Below are 25,799 nucleotides of genomic sequence, written 5' to 3' on the forward strand. Positions count from 1 at the left end.
CTTAAAAAAAAGCTGGAAATAGAACTGCCTTATGACCCAGCAATCCCACTGCTGGGCATACACACCAAGGAAACCAGAATTGAAAGAGACATGTGTACCCCAATGTTCATCGCAGCACTGTTTATAATAGCCAGGACATGGAAGCAACCTAGATGTCCATCAGAAGATGAATGGATAAGCCGTGGTACATATACACAATGGAGCATTACTCAGCCATTAAAAAGAATACATTTGAATACAGAGTGAAGTAAGCCAGAAAGAAAAACACCAATACAGTATACTAACGGATATATATGGAATTTAGAAAGATGGTAACGATAACCCTGTATGCGAGACAGCAAAAGAGACACAGATGTATAGAACAGGCTTTTGGACTCTGTGGGAGAGGGAAAGGGTGGGATGATTTGGGAAAATGGCATTAAAACATGTATAATATCATATAAGAAATGAATCGCCAGTCTAGGTTCGATGCAGGATACAGGATGCTTGGGGCTGGTGCACTGGGATGACCCAGAGGGATGGTATGGGGAGGGAGGTGGGAGGGGGGGTTCAGGATTGGGAATGCGTGTACACCCGTGGCAAATTCATGTTGATGTATGGCAAAACCAATACAATATTGTAAAGTAAAAAAAAAATAATAATAAAATAAAATTTTTTAAAAAGTGCCATTTTCAATGGGAACCAAACTATAAAATAAAATACATAGTAAAAAACTGAAGAAGAGATACACAAGAAAGCCTGAATAGAGACAGATCGTGTCTGAAGACAAAAGGACAAGATGGCCTGTTTTGTGACTATTCAAAGGTAAATGGCAGAATGACACCAATGTCATCTACAAGTTGCACTGGTTCAAAAGCAATTTTCCCTGGCATGTTGTTTTTAACCAATCAGTGGTAAGTTTTCTCACATTTCAGAGAAAACCTATATATGAAGATCTACATATAAAAGCTAAAAATCCTGCAATAGTGCCTCCTATCAGGACGGGCAAATGGTGGCTTTGTTTTCTACAAAATTAAGTGCCAGTGGGCGAGGAGGATGGTGGAAAGTGCACATGAAGAAGTTGTGAAGACACTTCTCCCTGTGTCTAAAACTAACAACAAAGACTGCTGATGATTAAGCTCTAGATCAGATTTTAATTTAATGAAGTTGCTATCTATCTTGAGCAAATACCCTCAAGAACCTATTTCTAAAAGAAGCCCAGGCAGAGTTTAAGGCTACAAAGAATCCACTGATTACCCAGTACAATACTGGGTGCAAATGCAAATTGGTTCAAACTGGGCAAGAATTACTTCAAGGTAATCTTATTAAGGTTAGTTCCCCTAAGCCTAACTTATTAAGGTTAGTTCCCCTAACCCTAATCCTATTGGTCAATGTGATTGCTAAAGGTAGGATGAGTAGCCAGGGAAACTTGGCAACAAATTAAGACTAATCACAGTTCAACCCAGAGATAATAGGCTTGCTGAACATCCTTGTTCTCCTCAGGTCCAAAGCAAGTTCTGCAGAGGGGATTTGCCCTACCAGACACAAGGCCTGTAGTAACTAACCTATAAGGTAGTGCCACAGGAATGGACAAATTGGTTTTATGGAACAGAGTATTATTAATAACATCTAACACACAGCACTTATTATGTGCTGGGCAATATTCTAATTGCTTTATGTATAATTCATTTATTCCTCACAACAATCTAAGAGGTAAGTACTATTACCACAGAGAAGTTATTTAGCTTGCCCAAAGTAATATAGCTATTTAGGAATAGAACTGGGAATAGAGCAGAAAAACAAATTCAGGGAATTCCTTGAAGTCCAGTGGTTAGGACTCTGTGCTTTTACTGATGAGGGTATGGGTTCAATCCCTGATCAGGGAACTAAGATCCCACAAGGCACTCAACAACCCATCCCCTAAAAAAGAAAGAAAGAAAGAAATCTACACATATAAGGAAATTTAGTTTAAGACAGAAGAAGAGCTTCAAATCAGGGGATAATTGATGAACCAGTCAATAAATGGTATTGGGGCAAATGACTATCTGTGTGGAAAATAATAAGTTAGATTCTTACCTCCCACAATTCATAAAACTTAATTCCAGAAAAAAAAACTAAAATTTTAACTTCTATATACTTTTTAGGTGAAAATAAAAGAAATTTTCTTACCAAAACATAAAATACAAAATGTTGATAAAGATGACTCTGTAAAAACTGAAATCTACTACACACAAAGATACCATAAGTAAAATTAAAATATAAGCAACAGACTAAAATATTTTTCAACATTTGCAAAATATATAAAAAACACTCCAACAAATTGAGAATATATGAAGAATTCTTATAAATCAATAAAAAAACTAACATTCTAAAAATGAGTGAATAACTGAGTAATTAATTCACAGGAAAGGAATAAGGAGAAGTCAGTAAATATATAAAACAAACTGTGACACCAGTTTTTGCCATCAGATTGGCAAAAATTAAAAAGGCTGATAACATCCACTGTTGGTAAGGCTGTAGAGAAACAGGTATTTCTCATACACTGCTCATATACTGACCCTTGTGGAGGGAATTCAGCACCATTAACATTTATTTTGTATATATCCTTCAACTCAGCAGGTCTAGCTACCTTAGAGAAATGCTAACTAGCACATGAAAACAAAAGGTTATTTACAAGAATTTTCATAACACTAAAAATTAGAAACAACCTAAATGTTAACCAGTAGGGGACAGTTAAACAAATGATGGTACACCTATGCTTCAGACTACTATGCAGCAGGTAGGTCTCAATGCATTGATGAAGTAGACCTCTACATACTGATGTTGAAAGAAATCCAAGCAAGTTGTAGAACCACCTACACACAAAACAAAACTATACCTCTATTCATGTCTACAAATGGGTATAAACACAAAAAATTAAAAGGTATACTTCAAACTGATAATAAAGGTTACCTCTGAATAACTTCCTCAGAGAGGGGAGAACGTTAGTCAAAGGGAATTTTTGCTTTCTCTGTCCTACTTTTGGTCAACAAGGATTACTTTTTAAAATAATGTTAAAACGAAAACCTACAACTCAGTTGCACTATAAAAAAAAAAGTGCTTTATACACTGCATACTCAATACATTTTAGTTTAAAAAAGGAGTCATCTATTAAATGTGAAAAGCCCACAAAAAGTCATCATATACCTTTGCAAGAGATGAACTGAACAACACATAACACAAATGATACAGGTAATGGAAGTAAAGGGGCTTCCCTTGTGGCTCAATGATAAAGAATCCACCTGCCAATGCAGGAGACATGGATTCGATCCCTGGATTAGGAAAGTCTGCTGAAGGAGGAAATGGCAACCCACTCCAGTATTCTTGCCTGGGAAATCCCACAGACAGAAAAGCCTGGCAGGCTACAGTCCATGGGGTCGCAAAGAGTCGGACACGACTGAGCAACTAAACAACAACAAATGGAAGTATAATAGGCAAGAGGAAAAAAGAGTCACCTGCAGTGACAACTGGACAATGCTAAAAATGGATAATAGTTACCATGTAAAAAATTATTTATTTAAATTTGGCTGTACTGGATCTTCATTGTGGCAGGTGAGATCTAACTCCCTGACCAGAGATTGAGCTTGGGCCCCCTGCATTGGGAGCATGGAGCCTTAACCACTGAACCACCAGGGAAGTCCCTATAATAGCTATCATTTTTTGAGGGCCTCCCATAAGCAAGACACAGTGCCAGGAAGTCTGTACATCAACTTGTGACACACACCCATTTTACAGATTAAGAAAATATAGCACAGAGAAACAGTATCAGGCTTATGGCCAGGCCTTTGCTCACTACACTGTCCTGGACTGGATTTGGGATTGAGATTGGGGCTAGGGGGGAGCCCTCCTGGCCTTGACTCCAGTGCTCAGCTGCCCTTACTATACTCTGCATCCTTGAAGCATGCTCCCAAGCTGTCCTGTTCATCAAGACTGGCATTCTCCTCTTCCTCCTCGCTTTCGGTTTTCCAGTAGGCTGGCCGCTTGATTGGCCGCTTCCCTGGGGTGCGCTGGGAAGCAGGACTGCTAGACACTGTGCCTAGCCCACTGTTGGAGCTCGTGCTGCTTCGGTCCTGCCCCCCAGTCCACCAGGCCTGCAGGCTGGAGGTAGCTGGTGAAGATGATGAGGACTGCAGGTTGGCCATGCACAGCATGCCTTGGATAGCCTCCTGAGTGCTGGGAGAGGCAGGAGCCTCGCTGTAAGGGACAGAGAAGAAATGCTGAAGGAGTTTCTCTAGTTGTCAGAGGAAACCAGTCATCAGAATAGTCAGGGAGGAGGGACAAGAGCTGCCTGGGTCAAGAAAGGAACAAGCAAGAGAGAATTATCCCAAGTGAAAAACAAGAAACCAAATTAAAGATCAAAATAGTATCAAAGACTATTTCCATAAAAAGGCCGGTCCTTCTTGACTGAAATCTCTCCATAGACAGCAGGCAAGGTGGCAATAACAAGGGTGCACCTCCCTTCCTATTCACACATGCCACATTCTTTGTTTTTTTTAAGGAAAAAAAAACAAGATCCAGAAAAGGCCCAGCTCTCCTTCCATGCCTCTTCTGACTTCCAAAGAACCCCAAACTCACTGCCCTTGAAATCTGTACCTCCTTTCTAAGTCATATCTTAAATATCTCAGGACAGATTTCATGTCTACTTTACTCTTTCAGCCCAAATGCCCTGTATAATTCTTTGTCCCTTTAAATGACTCAATTAATATCTACTGATTGGCTGACCTAGCCAAAGGTGGCAGGTGGGGGTGTGTGTTGTCTGATCACCTAGAAAGGGGAGAACAAAGCCAGTACTCACGTGAGGGCAGCATAGTCAGGTCCCCCCACCTGCCTGCTGGCCTTGAGCAGATCAAGAATTCCACCGGCTCCACTCCCATTTCCAAGCTTGCCTTCGACCCCTTCTACAAGGTCCTCATCTGTTGTATAGTCCTCCTGTTGGAGAAAAGCGATATCACCTCAGCTGTCCAGGCCCTAATATACAGTTGACACTAATATCTTCTGAGCACCAAGTATCTACCAAGTACTAAGCAGAATATTTGTTTTTTCATCTTAAGTTTTTCATCTTAGTCTCTGAAGCATCTTTGTGAGGCAAGTACTAATTCCCATTTTACAGATAAGGAAACTAAGGCTCAGTGAAGTTAATGTATGTAAAGTCACAATCAGATATTCCAAATCAGATACTGTTTCTGCTACATCACACTGCCTTTTAGTCTACTCTATATTAAAGATTTTTAAAATATTTCAACTAAAGTATAATCTTCCATTTATATATTCAGGAGCACTTAGCATACAATCTTTCACTTTATAAATATTTTAGGAATGCATAGGATGTCTCCCCCAACCTCAACTAAAATGACAAATCATATTCTGGTTCTGTAACCAGAACAAGCAGAAGATAAGAAACAGGGAAGGCTCCTACCTCAATGTCAAACTCAACTTCTCCTGGTTCACGAACTCGATTGGGGTCAGAGCAAGGCTTCGCACGAGGCAACTTTCGGGGAAATTCTAGAAAGCAATAGAATGTACTTACCATGAAGCTAAGGTTAGTATCTGAGCCAAATACCCAGGGGAAAGAGAATAAAACTATAATTTTCCTGAAAGTAATGACCACAGATAAGTAATTTAAGGAGATAAGGAATTAGTTCATAAATTAATCTCTAGAGCAAAGAAAGCCTACAGAGCTCGTAAATCAGAAAGTCAACAAGCTTAGGCCTAAGGTCTTGAGTCTACTGAAGGGACCAAAACCAAACTGAAATGGGCAGGGCAAGAAAGAAATAGAACAAGTACACACTTGGTCTTATTATCAGGGTCGCCTTCTCCTTTCCCAGTCTCTCATCAATCTGCAGTTCATCATCTGAATCCAAGTCCAATTCATCCTCCATCACCTGTTCTGACACCACCCTAGCCTTGTCTGCCTTCTTCACGATCTTGGCTCGCCGAGACTTGGATAAGTTCTTCACCCTCTTGGTACTGGAGAGAGAGTGAAGGAGAACATAAAAACAGTCTCACACAAAGGCAATTCTCTCCAAATTGTTCTATAGATTCAATGCAATCCTATCTAATCCATCTAGTTTTGTGGAGATTAATAAACTGATACTAAAATGTATATGGGCATACAAAGGCTATGGCCAAAACAATTTCAAAAAAGAACAAAGTTGGAGGACTTATACTACTCAATTTCAAAATTTACTATAAAGCTACAGTAATCAAGGTAATATGATATTGGCATAAGGATAAAAATGAATGGGACAAAACTGTGAATCTAGACCTAAATCCTTAAATTTATAGTCAACTGATTTCTGACAAAGGTGCTTAGGCAATTCAGTGGAGAAAGAATAGTCTTTTTAACAAATGATGCTGAAATAAGTGGATATCACATGCAAAAAAAATGAATGTGAACTCTTACCTTATATCATACACAAAAATTAACTAAAAATGGATCATATATCTAAGTGTAAAAACTAAAACTATAAAACTTCTAGAAGAAAATATAGGAAAATATCTTGTGGCCTGGGATTAGGTAAAATTCAAAACATTTGTGCTTCAAAAGATACCATTAAGAAAAAGAAAAGACCAGCCACAGACTGGGAGAAAATATTTGTAAATCATTTATCTAGAAAAGGATGTGAATCCAGAATATTTAAATAACTCTTAGAACACAACAAAGACAAAATGAATTAGAAAGTAAGCAAAAGATCTGAACAGACATTTCTCTAAAGTTGATACATAAATGTCCAATAATCACACCAAAAGATGCTCAACATCATTAGGGAAATGCAAATTAAAACCACACTAAGATACCACTTTACATCCATCAGAATGGCTATAATAAAAAAGATGGGCAATAATAAGCATTAGCTAATATATGGAAAAACTCATAATTGCTAGTGGGGGTGTAAAATGGTAGATGCTTTGGGATAAATTTTGGCACTTAAAAAGCTAAATTTTATTCCTAAGTGAGAAACAAAAACATGTCCACACAAAAACTAGCATACAAATGCTCATAAGCACCATTATTCATAACAGTCAAAAAGCATAACCAATCCAAATGACCATCAACTAGAGAATGGACAAAGTAAATGCGGTAGATCCACACAATGAAATATTATTCAGCAATAAAAAGGAATCAATTAATGATACAGTCTACATTATGGATGAACTTCAGAAACATGTTAAGTGAAAGAAGCGAGACACAAGAGACTATATTTACATAGGAACTAAATGACTTCCATTTATATGAAGTATCTAAAAAGGCAAATTCATAGTGATAGAAAGATTACTGGTTGCCTGGGTGTGGGAAAGAAAACCAGGACTGAATGTAAGTGGATATGAGTGATCTATTTGATGTGATAGAAATGTTCCAAAATTGGATTGTGGTGACAGTTGCATATTCTTTAAATTTACTAAGAGTCATTTAATTATACACTTAAAAAAGGTTAATTATATGATATGTAAATTATATCTCAAAAAACGTGTTAAAATATATAAAGTAGAAAGAATTCAAAAGTAGCTTAAATCTTAATAATTCTACCAAATATGGTAAACGATGTTAACCAGTACAAACTGCTCAAATAAGCCTTATAAGTCAAGAGAAACAAGTTTTTGGTGAGTATACATTTAACGAATAGTCATTTGGTGAACTGGCTTTTAGTGAATTAGCTGTTTTCTACCTCAAAGGGTTGCTGGGAGGATTAATGAGCTAATGTAGAGACTGACATATAACAAGAGACCCAATGGTAGCTAATCTTATAGTTCTCTGGGTCTCACTTTCCCACATTAGTAAAATAGGGATAACAACACTTACCCCTAAGGGTTGTTGTAAGGGCTAAATAATGTATGTAAATTGCTAACATAGAGTCTGACACAGAGCAGCTGCTCAATAAATGGTAGCTATTCAACCTTGATCTTTATTAACTTCTAACTATGAAAAATGTCAAACATAAAAAAATATTATAAACTCCCATGTATCTAGGACCCGGCTGCTACTGCTAAGTCACTTCAGTCGTGTCCAACTCTATGTGACCCCATAGATGGCAGCCCACCAGGCTCCACCATCCCTGGGATTCTCCAGGCAAGAACACTGGAGTGGGTTGCCATTTCCTTCTCCAATGTATGAAAGTGAAAAGTGAAAGTGAAGTCGCTCAGTCGTGTCTGACCCTTAGCGACCCCATGGACTTCAGCCCACCAGGCTCCTCCGTCCTTGGGATTTTCCAGGCAAGAGTACTGGAGTGGGGTGCCATTGCCTTCTCCAAGGACCCAGCTAAGTTTCAGCAATTATCAACATACAGCCAATCTTGTTTCATTTGCACCTCAGCTCCCACAAAACATGGCACTATTCTGGAGAAAAGATCAGACATAATAAGTATCATATCATCTGTAAATATTACTGTACCTGGACTCCCTAGGTTCACTTAGCAGCAGCCTCTAGCAGGTGGAAGGAAGTACTAGAAGCAGCACAAGGAATACTGATGAGGAAAGGGAAAACATCTCATGTCCTTAAAAACCATTACAGGCTGGAACCTCAGGACTCTCAACTTTCTCTTCCCCAGCAGACCAACCATAGGTTCTAGACAAAGGCAATGCTCAGTCTATCTTATTCTTGAGAAACTATGTTCTCAAATCACAAAGACAACTCTGCTGCTTTCAGAATCTGCCCTGCCTTCACACTCCCTTTTCCTGTATTTCCCAGCCAGGTAGACTTACTATACTCACCCTTGAGATCTGAAAACAATCTTTTCCTACAAAAAGGCTATTAAAGTATCCTTGTCCCTCGTGTTCCTACACTGTTCATACTCTATACTTAGCTCTTGACTACTCCTGTCTGGTGTTCTGAGTGTCCAGAAAATAACTTTTACCATCTTCCTCTGCCTCCCTACATGTTTGAGGATTTCTGACAACCTAGTTAGCTTCTGGCCATACCCACAACTATCATCATCATCACCACCACTGTCATCTTTCATTTTTAACTTCATTATTATATTTATAAAAGCAACCATTTATTAAACATTTACTATGTGCCAGGACCTGCAATAAGCACTTTATATACATTACTTCATTTAGTCCTCCAACAACCCTAAGATAAGTTTTATCTATAGAACAGATAAAATGAAGACAGAGAGATGCAGATATGTTAATTAGCTTGCCATAGGGAATATGTGTCAGAGCTGGGATTCAAATTCGGGATTGTCTGATTCCCAAGCTCAAGTTTTTTGTCAAAATGTGCTTTTATTCTTTTAGAAAACAGTCTGCTAAAAATTATTTTAAGAAAACTAATATATATTTACTGTACAAAATTCAAATGCTTTTGAAGTGAAAATTTCCTCTCTTGCCTCCCCTATCCTACTTTCCAGAGATAACTACTGTTACAAGTTTGGTGTGACAAGCATAAAATATATAACAAATACTGATATATTTATTTGCGTGAATGTGTATAAACATCTCTGGAAGGAAAGCACTGACATTGGTCTTCCATGTGTGCAGAGGAAAACTGGAGAACAGAGAAGGGTGGGAGCAAAATTTTTTCATACGTATTCTTTCACACTTATCGAATTTTAAACTGCATACATTTTAAACCTCTTTTAACAAGTTAAATTCAAAATAAAGGCAAGGGACTTCCCTGGTTGCCCAGTGGTTAAGAATCCACCTTGCAATGCAGGGAATTCAATCCCTGGTCAGGAACTAAGATTCTACATGCCACAAAGCCACATGCCACATGCCACAACTACTGAGCCCATGTGCTCTGGAGCCTGTGTGTCTCAACTTGACAGCACACATGCTGCAACTACTGATACCCGCATGCTCTGGAGCCCATAGGACACAACCACAGAGCCTGCACATCATAACTACTGAGTCGCTGTTCCCCAACCAAAGATGCTACATGATGCAACGGAGATCCCACATGCTGCAACTAAGATCCAATACAGCCAAATAAATAAATGTAAAAGACTGTACATTACTTTTTTACACACACACATATGCATACATGCCTTTTTAAAAAATTAAAATGAACTATTCCCATATATTATCTTGCAACCTGATTTTTTCATTTAAAATGTATCTTGGAAATCTTTTCACATCAATAGATACTAAACTCATTCTTTTTAAGTTACACAGTATTCTATTCCATAGATGTACCATAATTTACCCAACCCTTATTAATGAACACTTCCAACTATTTACTATTACAATGATATAGTGAACACTGAATATTTCTCTTTACACACCTGACAAATATTTCTACAAAATAAGTTCCTAAAAACTGAATCACAAAAGGTATATAAAAAACTAATGCTCTTATCCAGTATACTATACTACTTCCTATTCTTGCCAACAGTTCTGATCCACTGACTTACTGAAATTACTAGAACTTATATAAGATTTTTCTCAGAATTGCCAATTAGTTCCAGACCTCTCCCCTTACCCACTCCCAGCACTACCATGGTTCTCTGTACTAAGCAATGCTTTCTGATAATATCTGGGTATTTCCCCAAGTACAGTCCCTCCCTCACCCATGTCCCAGCCCCAGGTCCCAATTCCATGCCTTGCATATTGCTACCAAAAATCCCAGCATCTCTGCTTCTTCTTCCCACCTCACCTGCCATTAGACATCAATAGGGCCAGCGGGCCCTCATTCCCATCAAGGTCCAAGTCTGGCGAGTCATCATCTGAGTCATTCATGCAGGTGCCAGTGATGTTGAACTGTAGGAGGAGGAGGCTCAGTTGTCACCTGTCTGGAACTCCCATGTGAATCAGAATAACCAGTTCCCTCTGGTTTTACTGGTAGAGTTCACTATCAAAACCACCTGAACCAAGGTCTTCAACTATGCTGTCCCCCCATCCCCAACCCAAATGATCACAAGAGCAGAAGGTTGAGAATGTATGGCTGGCTCAGGGGAAACCTATCAATCTTGCAAAACATGTTCCTTAAAAGGAGGGTGGAGCATTTTCACATGCCCATGGAGGGTACCACAATCTTTAAGCAAGGTGGGGCCCTGGAGGAGGACTTTTCTAAAAAATCTGTTCAAGACTCCAACCTGCCACTCATATACCATGTATTCAAATATCATTTTTATCCTAGTATTTCAAGATCAGCTCAAGTGTCATGTTTTCTGAGAAGAGCTCCTGACCATCATCCCTACCCAGATACAATCATCCCCTCCCCTGTGTCTCAGGGTCCCACACTCACCCTTAATTGTGGCATCCACATCTCATTGCACTCATTTCTTTTTATGCCTATCTTTCTCACTAGCCTGTTGGCCTCTTGAGGGTTATTGTCTGCAGCAGCTATCACAGTGCCCAGCATAGACAAGGTCTCAATAAATGCCTGTTAAATGAGTGGGACTGGTAGCCAAACACCAGGGGCCCTAAGGGAGGTGGGAAGACAGGAGAACTTTTCCTTTTGATACTCTGCTCTTCCAAGGGACCCAAAAGGGTTGGGCTGAACCCATTGGCCAGCACCCACCTTTGCTTTCTGGGAAGAGCCTGTCTTCAGTGCCTGATGACTGTATGTATCCATGAGATTATAGCTCAATTGGCCAGCAGGCCCCAAGGCTGAGCTCTCCTTGCCCTTTCGCTCTGCCTTCTTGAAGAATTCCTTGGGCTTCAGGCCTTTCTTCTTTGAACCACTTTTGGAGGGCAGTGACAGCCTGGACATGGATACTGAAGTGGAATGGGCTGGCCTGGTTAAGGGAATGGAGCCGGCTGGGAAGATCCTCTGCAGCCCAAAGATATTGCTCGTCTTCCCAACGTTCTGTTGGAAGATATCCTACAAGAGTGTTAGGACATGAGGGGTTAGAGCTTACTCAAGGGTTCTCTCTACACTAAGAGCAGAGGTCTGTTCATGGCACTGGTGGTACTGCCATGAAGGGGCTTAAAGATGCTCCACATAGGCACTTATGCACACCCTAGTTTTTGCACAATAAGTCATCAAGAATTTACCGGGTGGCATTTCTTTACCCAGCCATTGACGAGTAAGAAGACGAGCAGAGAAAAAGCCCAGCACTACTATCAAAATTGGAGAGAAAAGACTCCAAGAGCAGCTGACATGAGACAGAAAATAATTGAATACTAAAATGTGTGGTTCCAACTCTAAGGACTACAGGATTTAAGAGAAGAGAGCTTCTAGTTCTAAATCTGCTACTCATTAGCTCTGTGACCAAGGGTAAGTGCTCTGATCACTCTGGGGATCTGTTTTCTCAGCTGTAAATTTAACGGAGCAGACTGGAAATATGGTTTTCAAAGATGCTCTGTGGCTTCTTTGAACTTCTTGGGAAGAGCCTCCCTGGGGATTGGAGGTAGGTGGAAGGCAAATAAGAGAAGCAAGTGGAGCTCTAAGCCTTCCACCTTCATAACTGCTACTTATTCATAATAGCTATGCTTCAGTTGGTTGCATATATTGAGCTTCCATGTAAGATTTCATTTGAAAAAAAGGATTTCACGTCTTCAAAACATTTGAAAGCCAATGAAAAAGATATCACCCACCTCTAAGTCCTCTTCCAACCAGCCCAAAGTTCCGTGTATACAAAACTTACATAGCCAGAGAAAAGACAGGCATTTTAACTAAACCCTGATGGATTCTGACAGATGGAAGTGGAAGAAAATTAGGTAGGAGGCGGGCAACGTAAGCCACGGTGTAATGGTGCAGGCAGTGGAACATGATGGTGAGGCTAGAAGTCCAACTTCCCAGTAGTGCACTCTGACCACCCTTTAGCATGTTTTGTGCCTATATTCTGGGTGCTAAATGGAACCTTACAGCTTCTGAGCTAAAAGAAAGTTGAAACTTCAAGTCCAGTTCTCCTCTGGTGCCTCTGCTACTTCACCAGCCCACACTGAGTTCTCTCTTCACTGCAAAGTCTAGTAACAACAATGGCTCACATTTATTGAGTACTTACTCTGCCAGGCACTGTGCAAGGGGCTCTACATACATTAGCTCTTAATCATAACAAAACTCTGAAAAGGTGGTATTGTCCCCACTGTACAGATAAGGATACTGAGGCCCTGAACTTCTAGCAAGTGACAGAGCAGAAACCAGAACCCAAGTTTCTCTGAGTCTCTTACCACTACACCTCACTGCCTCGTGGTATATGCCACCTGTTGAAACATGGCTTTGTAATCATCTTCAACCCGGGAGAACTGCCATTTTGTAGAATGCAGAGACTGAGTAAAAATATTAATAACAACAACTACTACTATGACCTCCACCACCCACAATCACATGACCCACCATCAGAATTTATTGAACACCCACTATCTGCCCAGTCTTATACTTTGTGCTCAATCTATATTACCTTATTCAATCCTCTTAACAATCCCTCAGTAGTTATTAGCTATAGCCACTTTAGAGATGAGGAAACTGAGGCTCAGACAGGTTAACTTTGCCCAGGGTACTCTGCTAGATTGTGAGTTCTTTGTGGGCAGGCACTGTAATTACTTATGTGTCCTAAGCACCTAGCCCAACATGTGGCATACTTGAGGCACATAATAATTATTTGAATGAATGAATAGGGTCCTTGGTGGGGTCTTCTCAATCCTTCCCGAGCTCCCACGCCAGTTGCAAAAGCCTGACCTGCCACTTGAGTCTTAAGCCCTTTTCAAATGCCTCCCCTGTTCCCATGCTTCTTACTTCCACCAGGCGGATCTCCCTAGCCAGATCTTTAATGAGCTGAACAGTCCGCACTGTCTCCGGGATTTCATCCTCGTGGTCTGGCAGAGCCTGTCAAACAAAAGGCATGAGAAATAGATCCACACGTAAGAAACAACTGATTTTCAACAGTTACCAAGGCAATTCAATGGAGAAAGGGTAGTCTAACAAATGGTACTTAGACTGATCAGATATCCACATGCAAGAAAAGACCTTCATTCTATATTTTGTATCAGATATACACAGACTCAATATGGATTATAGAACTAAATGCCATAACTAAAACTATAAACCTTTTAGAAGGAAACAGAGGAGAAAATCTTTGTGATCTTAAGTTAGGCAAAGATTTCTTAGGACATAAAAAGTATGAATCATAAAAGAAAAACTGATAAATTAGACTTATTAAAAAAACATTGTTAAGGCAAACCACTGACTGGGAGGAAATATTTGCAAAACATAAAGGACAGTGTCAAGAGGTGTAAGGAACTTAGTTGTGGGCTTTAACCACACCCCTCAGAAAGTCAAGAACCTCAGGAAGAACCCAGCCTCTTCACTTGTGAGCACAGAACTCAGTGCTGAGCAGCTATAGGCCCACAGCTAGCCCAACAGCAACCCAGGAAGGGACCTGTTGATTATCTCTTTTTTAATTTATTAACGATTTTATTTACATCTTTATGCAGACAGACCTCTCAAGCTTTTCCTCTGTGATTTCTTCCACCAGTTTTGACTTGAAATCTGTATCCGAAGAGTACTGATAAAAATTCCTCAGCATTTCTTCCTTGCTTCCCATGGTTTAACTCTTTTAATCATCTGGAATTTATTTTGGTGGCTGGGCAGCAATGGGGGCTGAGAACCCATGTGACCCAACTGGATAACCCTGACAGCTCCCTCCTCCCTGCTCAGGGGCTCTGGAAAGGTGAAGGAGCAAGTGCTTCTCATGGAAGTCATTTGCACTTCATAAAAGTTTTCTTCCATGAGTGCGGGCTCCTCAGTTCTATGTCCTTCTCTCTTTCAGCTCCCTCTGGTCACACTGTCTGGGGCCATTCTTTGGTCCTTGAGGCCATCCTAGCCCAGGACACGAGTGCTTAGGACCTACCCACCTCCCTCCCTTAAAGGTGTTCCTGAGACAGAGTCAATAGAAGTTCACTTCAGAGAAGGGTCTGGTGGGATGCACAGTCAGAAATGAAAACCAAGGCAGCCACACCTGAGGGATGTGGCAAAACAGAATCAAAGGCTAAAGCCCAGGTGCAGGTGAGTCCAGAGAGCAAGGCCCAAAACATGAAGTGCAAGAATATTTGAGGGGAAGGCTGTCAACAGGAAAAGGGGAAATTGAGCAAATTAAGCCTTCAGTGGCTGAAGAGTCTCCTCATACTACTGTATGCAGGGGAAGGAATCTATAAGAATATCAGAAGTATAAAAGAATATATTGGTATTTCCTTTTTTGCATTTCTTAAAATTGTTTTTTTTAATAAGTCCAACATTTTGAGTAGGTAATCCATTCACATAGCTCAAAAATCAAACAATATAAAAAGATATATATTGAAAAGACTTTGTTCTTGCCATCAGCCCCTCTAGCCCACCCCAACGGGTAACCACTTTTATTACTTTCTTCTGAATCCCTCCAGATTGTGTCTTCAGGCAAATACAAGCACATACAAATACAGTTCTTATCCCCTCTCCTGCTTTACACATAAGGCAGCACACTATACATACAGTTAGACACCTTTACATGATAAATTCTAGAAGTCTTCCCAAATCAGTATATAGACAGCTTCCTTAATCTCTTTTATAGCTGTTAAGTATTCAGTTGGATAGATGGATATTGGTATATTCCTAAAAAGCCATTTTGGCAGCATGCATCAAGAGTCTTACATTTTTCATATACTTTGATTTAGCAATTGCTCTTTGAGGAATCTATCCTGAAGAAACAATCAAGAGATGAAGGACAAAGACTAATGCAAATAGGTATTTACTGCATGATTTTCTAGAACTATTCCCCAAATAAATAAATAAAAAGGAAGCAACAATAAACAAGTGGTTAGGTAAGGATGGTACATCCCGGCAAAAGAATATCATGTAACTATCAATGTTTTTGGAGAACTTGGTGTCACAGAAAAATTAAGATAAACCAATCAATTCAGATACAAAATTATATGTACAGGGTGATAGCAATCATGTTTTTAAAATACATATTACAAAAAAACAAAACAAAATATATCCACATGTTAATACCCTCTGTGAGTGTTAAAATTACAGGTGAAGTTTTTCTTTCTTAATACTCTTCTGCCCTCCACTCTAATGCCAGGAGCCCACAAAACTCCCTGGTATCTTCTACCTCCCCAGAAGATCTTTCCAAAGCCAGTCCCTACTGACAGTAGACCTCTAAAGTGGATAGAGAAATAAGTATATTTACTTCTTTCTTTGTCCAGGCTCTAAAGGCCAAGTTCAGGGCTTTACCACCATGGACCAGGTAGGAGGCAGGGTGTCTCCTGTTTTCTCGCAAACCTACGGGGGGAAAGAGGAAGGTAGAGTGTCAAAGAAACCATGCAGGGAAGTGAAGGACTTTTTACTTTTTTTCAGGCAACCAGAGAAAATATTCAAGGTTCTGAGCATAACTCTAGATCTCAGTTCTTATAATGGTGTTCATTTTATGAGTACCTTGACATCTACTATCTCATTGAACCCTATATCCAACCCTGTAAGCCAGATAATCATCTTCATTTTATAGTTCAGAAAATAAGGCCCAGAGAGGCAAAGAATACAAAGGCCACACCTGGTAAGTGACAAAGCCAAGACTGAAACCACATCTGTCAGAATCTGACACCAGTCTTCCTTCTACACTACTCTGCCTCTTGGGTTTCAAAACACTCAAGAGGACCACAATTGCCACCTACACAGATCTGAAGAGCCATTAATGCCTTGTTCTGAGTTACTCCAGGAGGAGATTATAACAAACATCCAAATTTAGGCTCAATAAAGAATTTTCTACAGAACTAAGTTGCAAGGAGATCCAACCAGTCCATTCTGAAGGAGATCAGCCCTGGGATTTCTTTGGAAGGAATGATGCTGAAGCTGAAACTCCAGTACTTTGGCCACCTCATGCAAAGAGTTGACTCATTGGAAAAGACTCTGATGCTGGGAGGGATTGGGGGCAGGAAGAAAAGGGGACGACAGAGGATGAGATGGCTGGATGGCATCACTGACTCGATGGACGTGAGTCTGAGTGAACTTTGGGAATTGGTGATGGACAGGGAGGCCTGGCATGCTGCAATTCATGGGGTTGCAAAGAGTCGGACACAACTGAGCGACTGAACTGAACTGAACTGAAGCTGTTCAGAACAGATAATAAGCAGTTAGTCATCTAGCCCCTGAATGAACACTTACATGACAGTCTATCTAGGTGGCAGAATAAGGGCTTGAGGTATTGCATAAGAGACTATACTCACTGGCCTCTGAGGTTTTTTGTAACTCTTCCTGGCCAAGTCATTTGGGAAATCTCAGGTCTGAGTAAGGGAGCTACTCTATTTCAGAGCAAACCAGGAAAGAAGAAACCCAGTAGGTTGGCTTCTACTTGGGCTGATATCCAAGACCAAACCAATGAGGTCAGCGTAGGACTGGGCCTTGTCCCCAAGGGAGCGATATCCAGAGAACTCTGACACTATTCAGATTGAGTTTCTTATTTTAAGAATAGGAATAATTTTACTGAGATCCAATTTTCTCAGCTCCTTTTATTAAATAAGATATTTAAAATCCATGCCTTACCCTACGTTATACTTAGTAAAAAGCCAATTTCAAAAGATCACAACATTTGGTTCCATTTTTATAACATTCTTGAAATGACAGAATTAGAAAGATGAAAAACAGATCAGTGGTTTCCTAAAGTTACAGATAGTTCAACAGGAGAGAGTGGGTGAGATTATAAAGGGGTAGTACTACAGAGATTTTTGTGGTGATAGAATAGTACTGTATCTTGATTGAGGTGTTGGTTATGAGAACAGGGCAAAAAGGACAGTTGGCAAAGGGCTCCATACCTCGAAAAATGTCCAGGATGTGCTTTCCCACATACCAACAGATGGTCTCAAAGTTGGGGAACTTGAAGAGGTCTGCTGTGCTCAACCGCTTCTCAATCTCATAGGCTCTGGAGGAAGTAGTTACAACAATAACAATGATGAGGATACTGTTTACTGGGTACCTACTATGTATCAGGTATTGTTCTGGATGCTTTGTATCCATTATCTCTGATCCTCACAACTATCCTTTAAGACTTTATTTTATGGGTTAGGAAATTTGAGCTCAAAGATTATGTGACTTGATAGTCACATAACTGCTAAGTGAGGAAGAGGTATTCATCTTCCACTGAACATCATTAGGAACCAATATCCATTCCTTTATGATCATCTTGCCTCCTTCTATGCTGTACTCCTCACTACAGGGGAGAACTCAAGGACTCCAGCAGATGGAAATGGCCAACTTGGGATCACCAGAGCTTCAGGACTCACTTGAGTTGCATTTCAATATTAAGGCTGTGTAAGAAATTCCCTCCAAAGGCGAGGCAGTCCACAGGGGTCAGCACAGCATGAATCCATCCTGCAGTGTAACAAGGCAAAAATCATAGCTGGCAGAGGGCCTTTCTTCCTTTGGACATCTCCACTGCCCACTCAGCTCAAACACAATACCTTGGAGAATCCAGTCTGGAAGTAACTCAGAATATTCTAGGTTCCTCCACATTCCCAACACCCATCCAGGCCAAGTCTGCCATCATTATAACCCTGGACCAACCTATGGGGTTAATAAACTCCTTCTACATCCCCCTCTCTGTACTTCAAAATCTCTTTAGTGCCTCACCTATCTTCTCTCTTATCACTAAGAAAGGCATCATCTCCTTGCTATGACTACCTCTTCGAACTCTGTCCTAAGTAAAACAAAGAGCTTTTGTGTTAGACATGGGTTCAAATCCTGCCATTTTCTAGCTAAATATCCACTTCACAGGTTGATTGTGAAGAATATACCTAGCTGAAACTAAATTATTTTCCTTGCCCTTGACCCTATACTGCTTTCTAGGACCTCCTGATTTTCCTTCTTAAATCTCTTTCATATTCATCTCCTCTTCTACTGTTCATCCATCCAACCTACTAATGGTTTGGTTCAGAGCCCTCATTATTTCTTACTTATGCTACTTATAACAGCCTCCAAACTGTCTCCTCTAACACCAATGGTTCTTTAAGAGGTGATACAGGGAATCCTGGGGCTCCTAGAGCCTCTTTCAGAGCATATGCAAGGTCAAAACTATGTTCATAATAATACTAAGATGTTATTTGTCTTTTTAATTCTCATTCTCTCATAGGTATACAGTAGAGTTTTTCAAAGGGTATAGGACATGATATCATAACACGCAGAGGCAGATTTGAGGGCCTTAAGTTTTCTATTAACCCAAACATTAAAAAGATTTGAAGAAATGTGAAGGTCAACCTTTTAACTAAATTTTTAGTTTGAAAATAGTTATTTTTCATAAAAATGGTTACTTATGCTAACATATAATGGGTTTATTCTTGTTTTTTTCTCAATGAACTAATAAATATTTTTAAATAATCAGTTTTAATTTATAATTTGGTAAATATTAATACATATAAATCACATAAATAAAAGTTCTTTGGGGTCCTCAATAATACTTAAGGGTATAAAGAGAGCTAGAGTCCAAAGTGTTTGTAAACTACTGCTCCACAACAATCTTGATCTCTGAAGTCTATCTTCCAAATCCCAATCCTAAGTGATATATCCAAAATACAAATCTGCCCATATCATCTCTTGCTTGAAACTCTTAAATGAAATGTACATCCACAGGAGAATAGATAAATTGCTGTAGAGTGGAATAAGAGAAAGCAAGTAAAATGAATGAGCAATAGCCACACCTATCAACAGGATCTCACAATTATAATGTTCAGAGAAAAATATATGTAATATGATTCTATTTGTATAACAAAAATATGTAAAACAGAGACTTCTCTAGTAACTGGAGGTTAAGACCACACCCCCTCCCCCCACCAAAAAACATGTAAAACAATACTATACACTGCTTAGTTGCTTAGTAAGGCATTACCTATGTAATAAAGGGATAACAATGCAGGAGAATAATATCATCAACTTTAGGACAATGGCTAGCTCTGAGAGGGCAGAATGGGAAATTGAGGAGAGATATATAGAAGGCTTCAAATATGTTTGTAATATATTATATTTTTAGTTAAGTTATAAACACATAAATGTTCACTATATTATTCTTTATATCTTTTGCTTCATCTAAAATATTTCATGAGAAATTAAACAAATAAATCTTTAATAGTCCCCAGTTGCCTCTGAAGTAAGTTCAGCCTGCCAATCTTTTCAGCTTCATCTGCTCCCAGCCTTTGGTCTTTAGGCTCTAGTATTCACAAACTGCTTCACACATCTTTGCTTTGCTTATGTCTTTCCCTAATCTGAGAGGTCCTTTATACCTTTATTTCCTTTATCAGTAGCCACTTACCCTTCAGGTGTCACTCTTCTGAGAAGACTGTCACAAACTTCTGGCCAGACTAAGTGTTCTTCTCTGTGCTCCCCAAACTTCTGGTGAATACCTCTATTGTGTCTATTAGAACATTATACTGAAATGGCCTATACATCTTTAATCTCTAGCACCTAGCACAATGTTGGGGCAGACAGTAAACATGAAATGCTTGTAGAACTAAGCAGATTCCCCCAGTTGTGGGAGTATCTACCAAGAAACAAATGAATTCAACTCAAATCTCTGGTAGACAAATTCAATTTACCAGTTACCAAGTGTCCAGTGTAAAAAAAAAAAAAACCATGTTAAAACTCAGCAAAGAATTTAAAGATGGGTAAATAAATGCCTGGGAATAGAAAACTATAAAAGAGGAAAGCAGATGGGTATGGGGGTGGGTGTGTGTGACCTGCCTTAAACATTCTATAAAACCAATGTAATCAAATCAATATAAGAATAAACAAATAGATCTGAGTAACAGAAAAGTCCAGAATTATACAATATAATGTTAGACAAAGATGTTAGAATTATATGACATGAATTTTAAAGGAATCATCATAAAAATGCTTCAATAAACAATTACAAACATGCTGGAAACAAGCAAAAGAAGTAGAGAGAGAATCCATAAATAAGCAAATGGAAATTATAGAACTAAAAAAACACTTCATCTGAAATATATAATGAAACAATGGATTCAACAGAAGAATGAAGACAATGAAGAAAAGAATCAGAGAACTTTAAAACAGGGCAACAGAAAGCACCCAACATGAACAAGAGAAAGGAAACAGACTGAGTGAAAAATAAACTCAGGAACCCAACAAGGAACCTACTGTATATGTATAGCACAGGGAACTATATTAATATCTTATAATAAACTATAAAGGAAAATAATCTAAAAAAGATATATATATGTAAAATTGAATCATTTTGCTGTATACCTGAAACACTGTAAATCAACTATATGTCAGTAAAAATTTTTTAAAAGACCAAAAAACAAAGAACCATGCAATGGGACAGAAAAAAAGTCTCAGGAACCTGTGAGACTACAGCAAAATGTGTTATATTCATATCATCAAAGACCCAGAAGAAAAGTTAGAGTGTGGGGCTGAAAAAGTATTTGAAGAAATAATATCTAAAAACTTTGCTAATATGACAAAAGACATAAACCTACACATTCAAGAAGCTCAGTGAACACATAATAGTATAAACCCAAAGAAATCCACATATTATTGTCAAATTGCTGAGAAACTAAATAAAAAAGAAAAAATATTGAAAGTAGCAAGAAATAACACATACAGGAGAAAAAATAATTTGAAGGATAGTCAAAATCTTTTCATATAGAAGCTAGAAGGAAGCAGCACAACATTAAAGTACTAAAAGAAAATAACTATCAACCCAAAATTCTATATCCAGCAAAAATATCTTTCAGGAGTGAAAGGGAAATCAAGACATTTACAGATGAAGGAAAACTAAGATAATCTATTGGCAGCAGACCTACCCTGAAACTCTAAACAGAGGGGAAATAAGAGAAGGAATCCTGGAACACCAAGAAGGAAGAACAATGGAAGAGTAAAAATACAGGTAAAAACAACAGACTTTCCTGCTATACGGGTATTGAAATTATGTTTGACAGTTGAAACAAAAATTAAAACATGATGTGATGTGGATCTAATGTATGCAGAGGAAATATTTAAGGCAAATACATTATAAAAGGTAAAGAGATGTGAAAAGAGGTAAGGTTTGAACCCTTTCCTCAAACTGGTAAAATGTCAATTAAAATGTCAATACCAGTAGACATCTTACTGTGGTTAAGATTCATATATGTATGTAAGTATATACATATATAGATATGGACATATTTACACATGTAAACACATGTACATATTTATCTATACATGTACATATACATATGTGTATACATGTATACACATATATATTCACACATATAAAACTAGAGCCAACACTAAAAAAAACTATACAAAATCTGAAGCTAAAAAATTTATATGGAAATTAAAGGTGAAATACAAAGTTGGAAGGCTGATACTTTCCAATTTCAAACTTACTACAAATGTACAGTAACTGAGACAGTGTGATACTGTCATAAAGACAGACATATAGATCAATGGAATAGAATTCAAAGTTCAGAAATAAACCAACATATGGTCTATGCTGCTGCTGCTAAGTCGCTTCAGTCGTGTCTGACTGTGTGATCCCATAGACGGCAGCCCACCAGGCTCCCCCATCCCTGGGAGTCTCTAGGCAAGAATACTGGAGTGGGTTGCCATTTCCTTCTCCAATGCATGAAAGTGAAAAGTCAAAGTGAAGTCGCTCAGTTGTGTCCGACTCTTCGCGACCCCATGGACTGCAGCCTACCAGGCTCCTCCGTCCATGGGATTTTCCAGGCAAGAGTACTGGAATGGGGTGCCATTGCCTTCTCCAACTAATTCACTAGTTTAGTATGCAATAAAATAACAGAGGCTTTGAATAAGTTAAACTGGCTAGTAACAACTAATTAGTTTTCTTCAGTGATCACTGTTCTTCTACATAGGCAGGATAATTAATTCACAGATAGTCTTTCTGGTCTATCTTCAACTATTTTTACACTACATAATCAATTAGGGATATCTTTTTACAGATATATGAAGAGAACACAGGTAGCTTTACATAAGTTGAGTTTGTTAAATCTATTTGTTATGACAAGGGATTTCTGACACAAAAATTGCTCACTGCACACTGAACCCCAGAGAAGTGATGAAACAAGACAGCTGATGTTAGGAGGTATATGGGAGTGGGGTAGGGTGAGAAGTCATGGATAAATTAAAAACTGGCAAGTATCTGCTGAAGCAGAGCCACTTTTTAGGGGGCATAAGAAAAACTGATAAGTCACCATTTTGGTCTCTTTAGAGAAATCCATTTGTTGTTAAGAACTTAAGACCATTTACTACCATTCATGCTGCAAAAGGCAGTAGTCACACTATTTCAAAAGGATCCTAAAAACTGTAGTGCAAAAGAAATCTAAGAAAATAAATAATTACAAAACCATCAACATTTTTCAAAGAAATGTGCTCAAAACAGTGACTTTTACAAAAAATGTGAATTTGTTTTAAATGCAAAAAGAATTCTCTCTATGAAAGATCAAAGACTCATTTCACAGATAACTTACACTGCATTAATGACTTGATTAACAGTGTACAAATAAGGGTCATGGACTTTTTTAATTAGGTCTGAGCAATCAATATAAATACTGATGGGGGAGTGTTTTGTATAGTCAACTGATTTTTGACAAAAGTGTCAAGACAATTCAATGGGGAAAGAATGGTCTTTTCAAATTGTTCCAGGACATATGGATATCCACATGCAAAGGAATGAAATTGGACCCATATCTCACACCATACACAAAAATTAAATTGAAATGGATGAAAGGCATAAATGTAAGAACTAAGAAGAAAACACAGGTGTTACTCTTCATGACTCTGAATTAGGCAACGGTATCTTAGATATAATACCAAGTACAAGCAAAGAAAAAAATAGATAAACTGGATTTTTGTGCTTCACAGACCAATAGCAAGAAAGTGAAAAGATAATCCCAAGAATAAGTGAAAGTATTTGTAAATCATACATCTGATAAAAGTCTAATCCAAAATACATAAAGAATTCTTACAATTCAACAATAGAAAGATAAATCACCTAATTAAAGAATGGGCAAAAGTTTTGAATAGATATTTCTTTTAAAAAATATATAAACATCCAATAAGCACATGGAAAAATGTTTAAAATCAATAGCCATTAAAGAAACACAAAATAAAAATCTCAGTGAGCTACTACTTCACACCACCAGAATGGTTATAATCATAAAGATAAGCAAAAACAAGTGTCGGGAAGGATGTGGAAAAACTGAGATCCTCATAAATCACTGGTGGAAATGTAAAATGCAGCTGCTTTAGAAAATAGTTTGGCAATTCCTTAAGAAGTTAAACACAGAGTTACCATATGACTCAGCAATCCCTTTCCTAAGTAGATATACCCAAGATAACTGAAAATATAATATCTGTTAACACAATAACTTGTACATGAATGTTCATACCAGCACTATTCATAATAGGCAAAAGGCGAAAAAAACCCAGATGTCTATAAAATGATGAATGGATAAACAAAATGTGGTGTATCCTTACAAATGGAGTACTTTTCAGCTATTTAAAGAATGAAGTATTGATAAATGCTATAACATGGATGAACCTTGATATGCTGGATGACAGAATCCAGACATAAAAGACCACACACTGCATGATTCCATTTACATGAACTATTCAGAAAAGGAAAATTCATATACAAAGAAAAGTACAAAAGGAAAATTCATATACAAAGAAAAGTACAAAAGTAGCTGATAGGGGCTGGCGAGAAGAAGGAATGGGGAGTGACTGCTAATAGGTACAAGGTTTCGTTTTTTTTTAAGTGATGAAGACTTTCTGGTATTAGTGCTGATGCTTGTACAACTTGATGAAAACCTGAATTGTACCCTTTAACAATATGGTAATTTTAATGGTATGTGCATTATATCTCAACTTTTTAGAAAGCACATTTAGGGGACTTTCCTGGTGGTCCAGTGACTAAGACTCTGTGCTCCCACTGCTGGGGGCCTGGGCTGATCCCCAGTCAGGAAACTACATCCCCACATGCCACAACTAAGACCCAGCACAGCCAAATAAATAAATAAATAAATTTCTTTTAAAAAAGCACATTTAACAAAATGAAAACTACAACATATCAAAATATGTGACATAGCTAAATCAGTTCTGAGGGGGAAATTTATTGCACTAAATACATTAAAAGTGAAGAAAAATCTTAAGTCAATAATCTAAGCTATTGTCTCAAGACTGAAAAAAAGGAGAGCAAAATAAACCCAAAGTAAGCAGAAAGAAGGAAAAAAGATAAAAGCAGAAATCAATGAAATTGAAAACAGAAAGACTACATTGAAAATCACAATGAAACAACAGATGATTCTTTTAAACGTTCAACAAAATTGAAATTCACAGATTACTAACATCAAGAATGAAAAGAGGGTACACTAGAGACTTAGAAGATATCAAAAGAATAATAAGAAATACTATGAACAACTCCTCACATATAAATTTGACAACTTAGATAAGATGGGCCAATTGCTCCGAAAGCACAAACTATTACAACTCACCCAGCAAAAAATAACTTGAATAGCCTAATAAAGTTTAAGGAAATTGAATGTTAATTAAAATCTCTCCCACCTTCCTCAAACCCTCCCAGATAGGCCCAGGGAAGACCTGTAGGAATGAAAAGTGTCTGTCCTTGCTTCACAGAACACTTGTAGCACTTGTCCACCTGGTCCCCAAAGAACATCTCATTCTGGTTAGAGGAGCTGCTCCAGCACTCAAAGAGAGTCAGGTTGGCATTTGTTGGACGGATCAGGTAGAAGATCTTCTCACCCTGAAACAAAGATGGAAGGGCCAAAGACATCAAGGGTTTCCAGAAAAGACTTCCAGGATTCTCCAAAAGAATATTCTCTCATGTTCCAGGACCATGTAGTATGCTAGAATTCTTTCTGTCCAAGGATCATTTATATACAAATATGGAAAACTTCAA

At 38.4% G+C, this 25,799-nt stretch overlaps 1 protein-coding gene across 3 annotated transcripts in view; it reads right to left on the bottom strand.

The window, feature by feature from the left end:
• The window catches only part of PHF8 (PHD finger protein 8), a 104,196-nt gene that overhangs the window by 32,284 nt on the left and 46,113 nt on the right, over positions 1–25,799 (bottom strand). Inside the window, exons 7-17 of one of the 3 annotated variants that reach the window (XM_068962024.1) lie at positions 25,481–25,643; positions 18,154–18,241; positions 17,686–17,792; positions 16,068–16,159; positions 13,637–13,726; positions 11,477–11,779; positions 10,610–10,713; positions 5,807–5,985; positions 5,435–5,520; positions 4,814–4,947; positions 3,899–4,212 (exon numbers count right to left, since the gene is read on the bottom strand). In XM_068962024.1, the coding sequence (XP_068818125.1) occupies positions 3,899–4,212; positions 4,814–4,947; positions 5,435–5,520; positions 5,807–5,985; positions 10,610–10,713; positions 11,477–11,779; positions 13,637–13,726; positions 16,068–16,159; positions 17,686–17,792; positions 18,154–18,241; positions 25,481–25,643 (1,660 nt within the window). Of the gene's footprint in view, positions 1–3,898; positions 4,215–4,813; positions 4,948–5,434; positions 5,521–5,806; positions 5,986–10,609; positions 10,714–11,476; positions 11,780–13,636; positions 13,727–16,067; positions 16,160–17,685; positions 17,793–18,153; positions 18,242–25,480; positions 25,644–25,799 lie in introns of all 3 variants that reach the window. The other 2 variants (XM_068962023.1, XM_068962022.1) reach the window with 2 other exon arrangements.

The sequence above is a fragment of the Capricornis sumatraensis genome, chromosome X, assembly GCF_032405125.1.
Source record: "Capricornis sumatraensis isolate serow.1 chromosome X, serow.2, whole genome shotgun sequence".
Classification (NCBI taxonomy): Eukaryota; Metazoa; Chordata; class Mammalia; order Artiodactyla; family Bovidae; genus Capricornis; species Capricornis sumatraensis.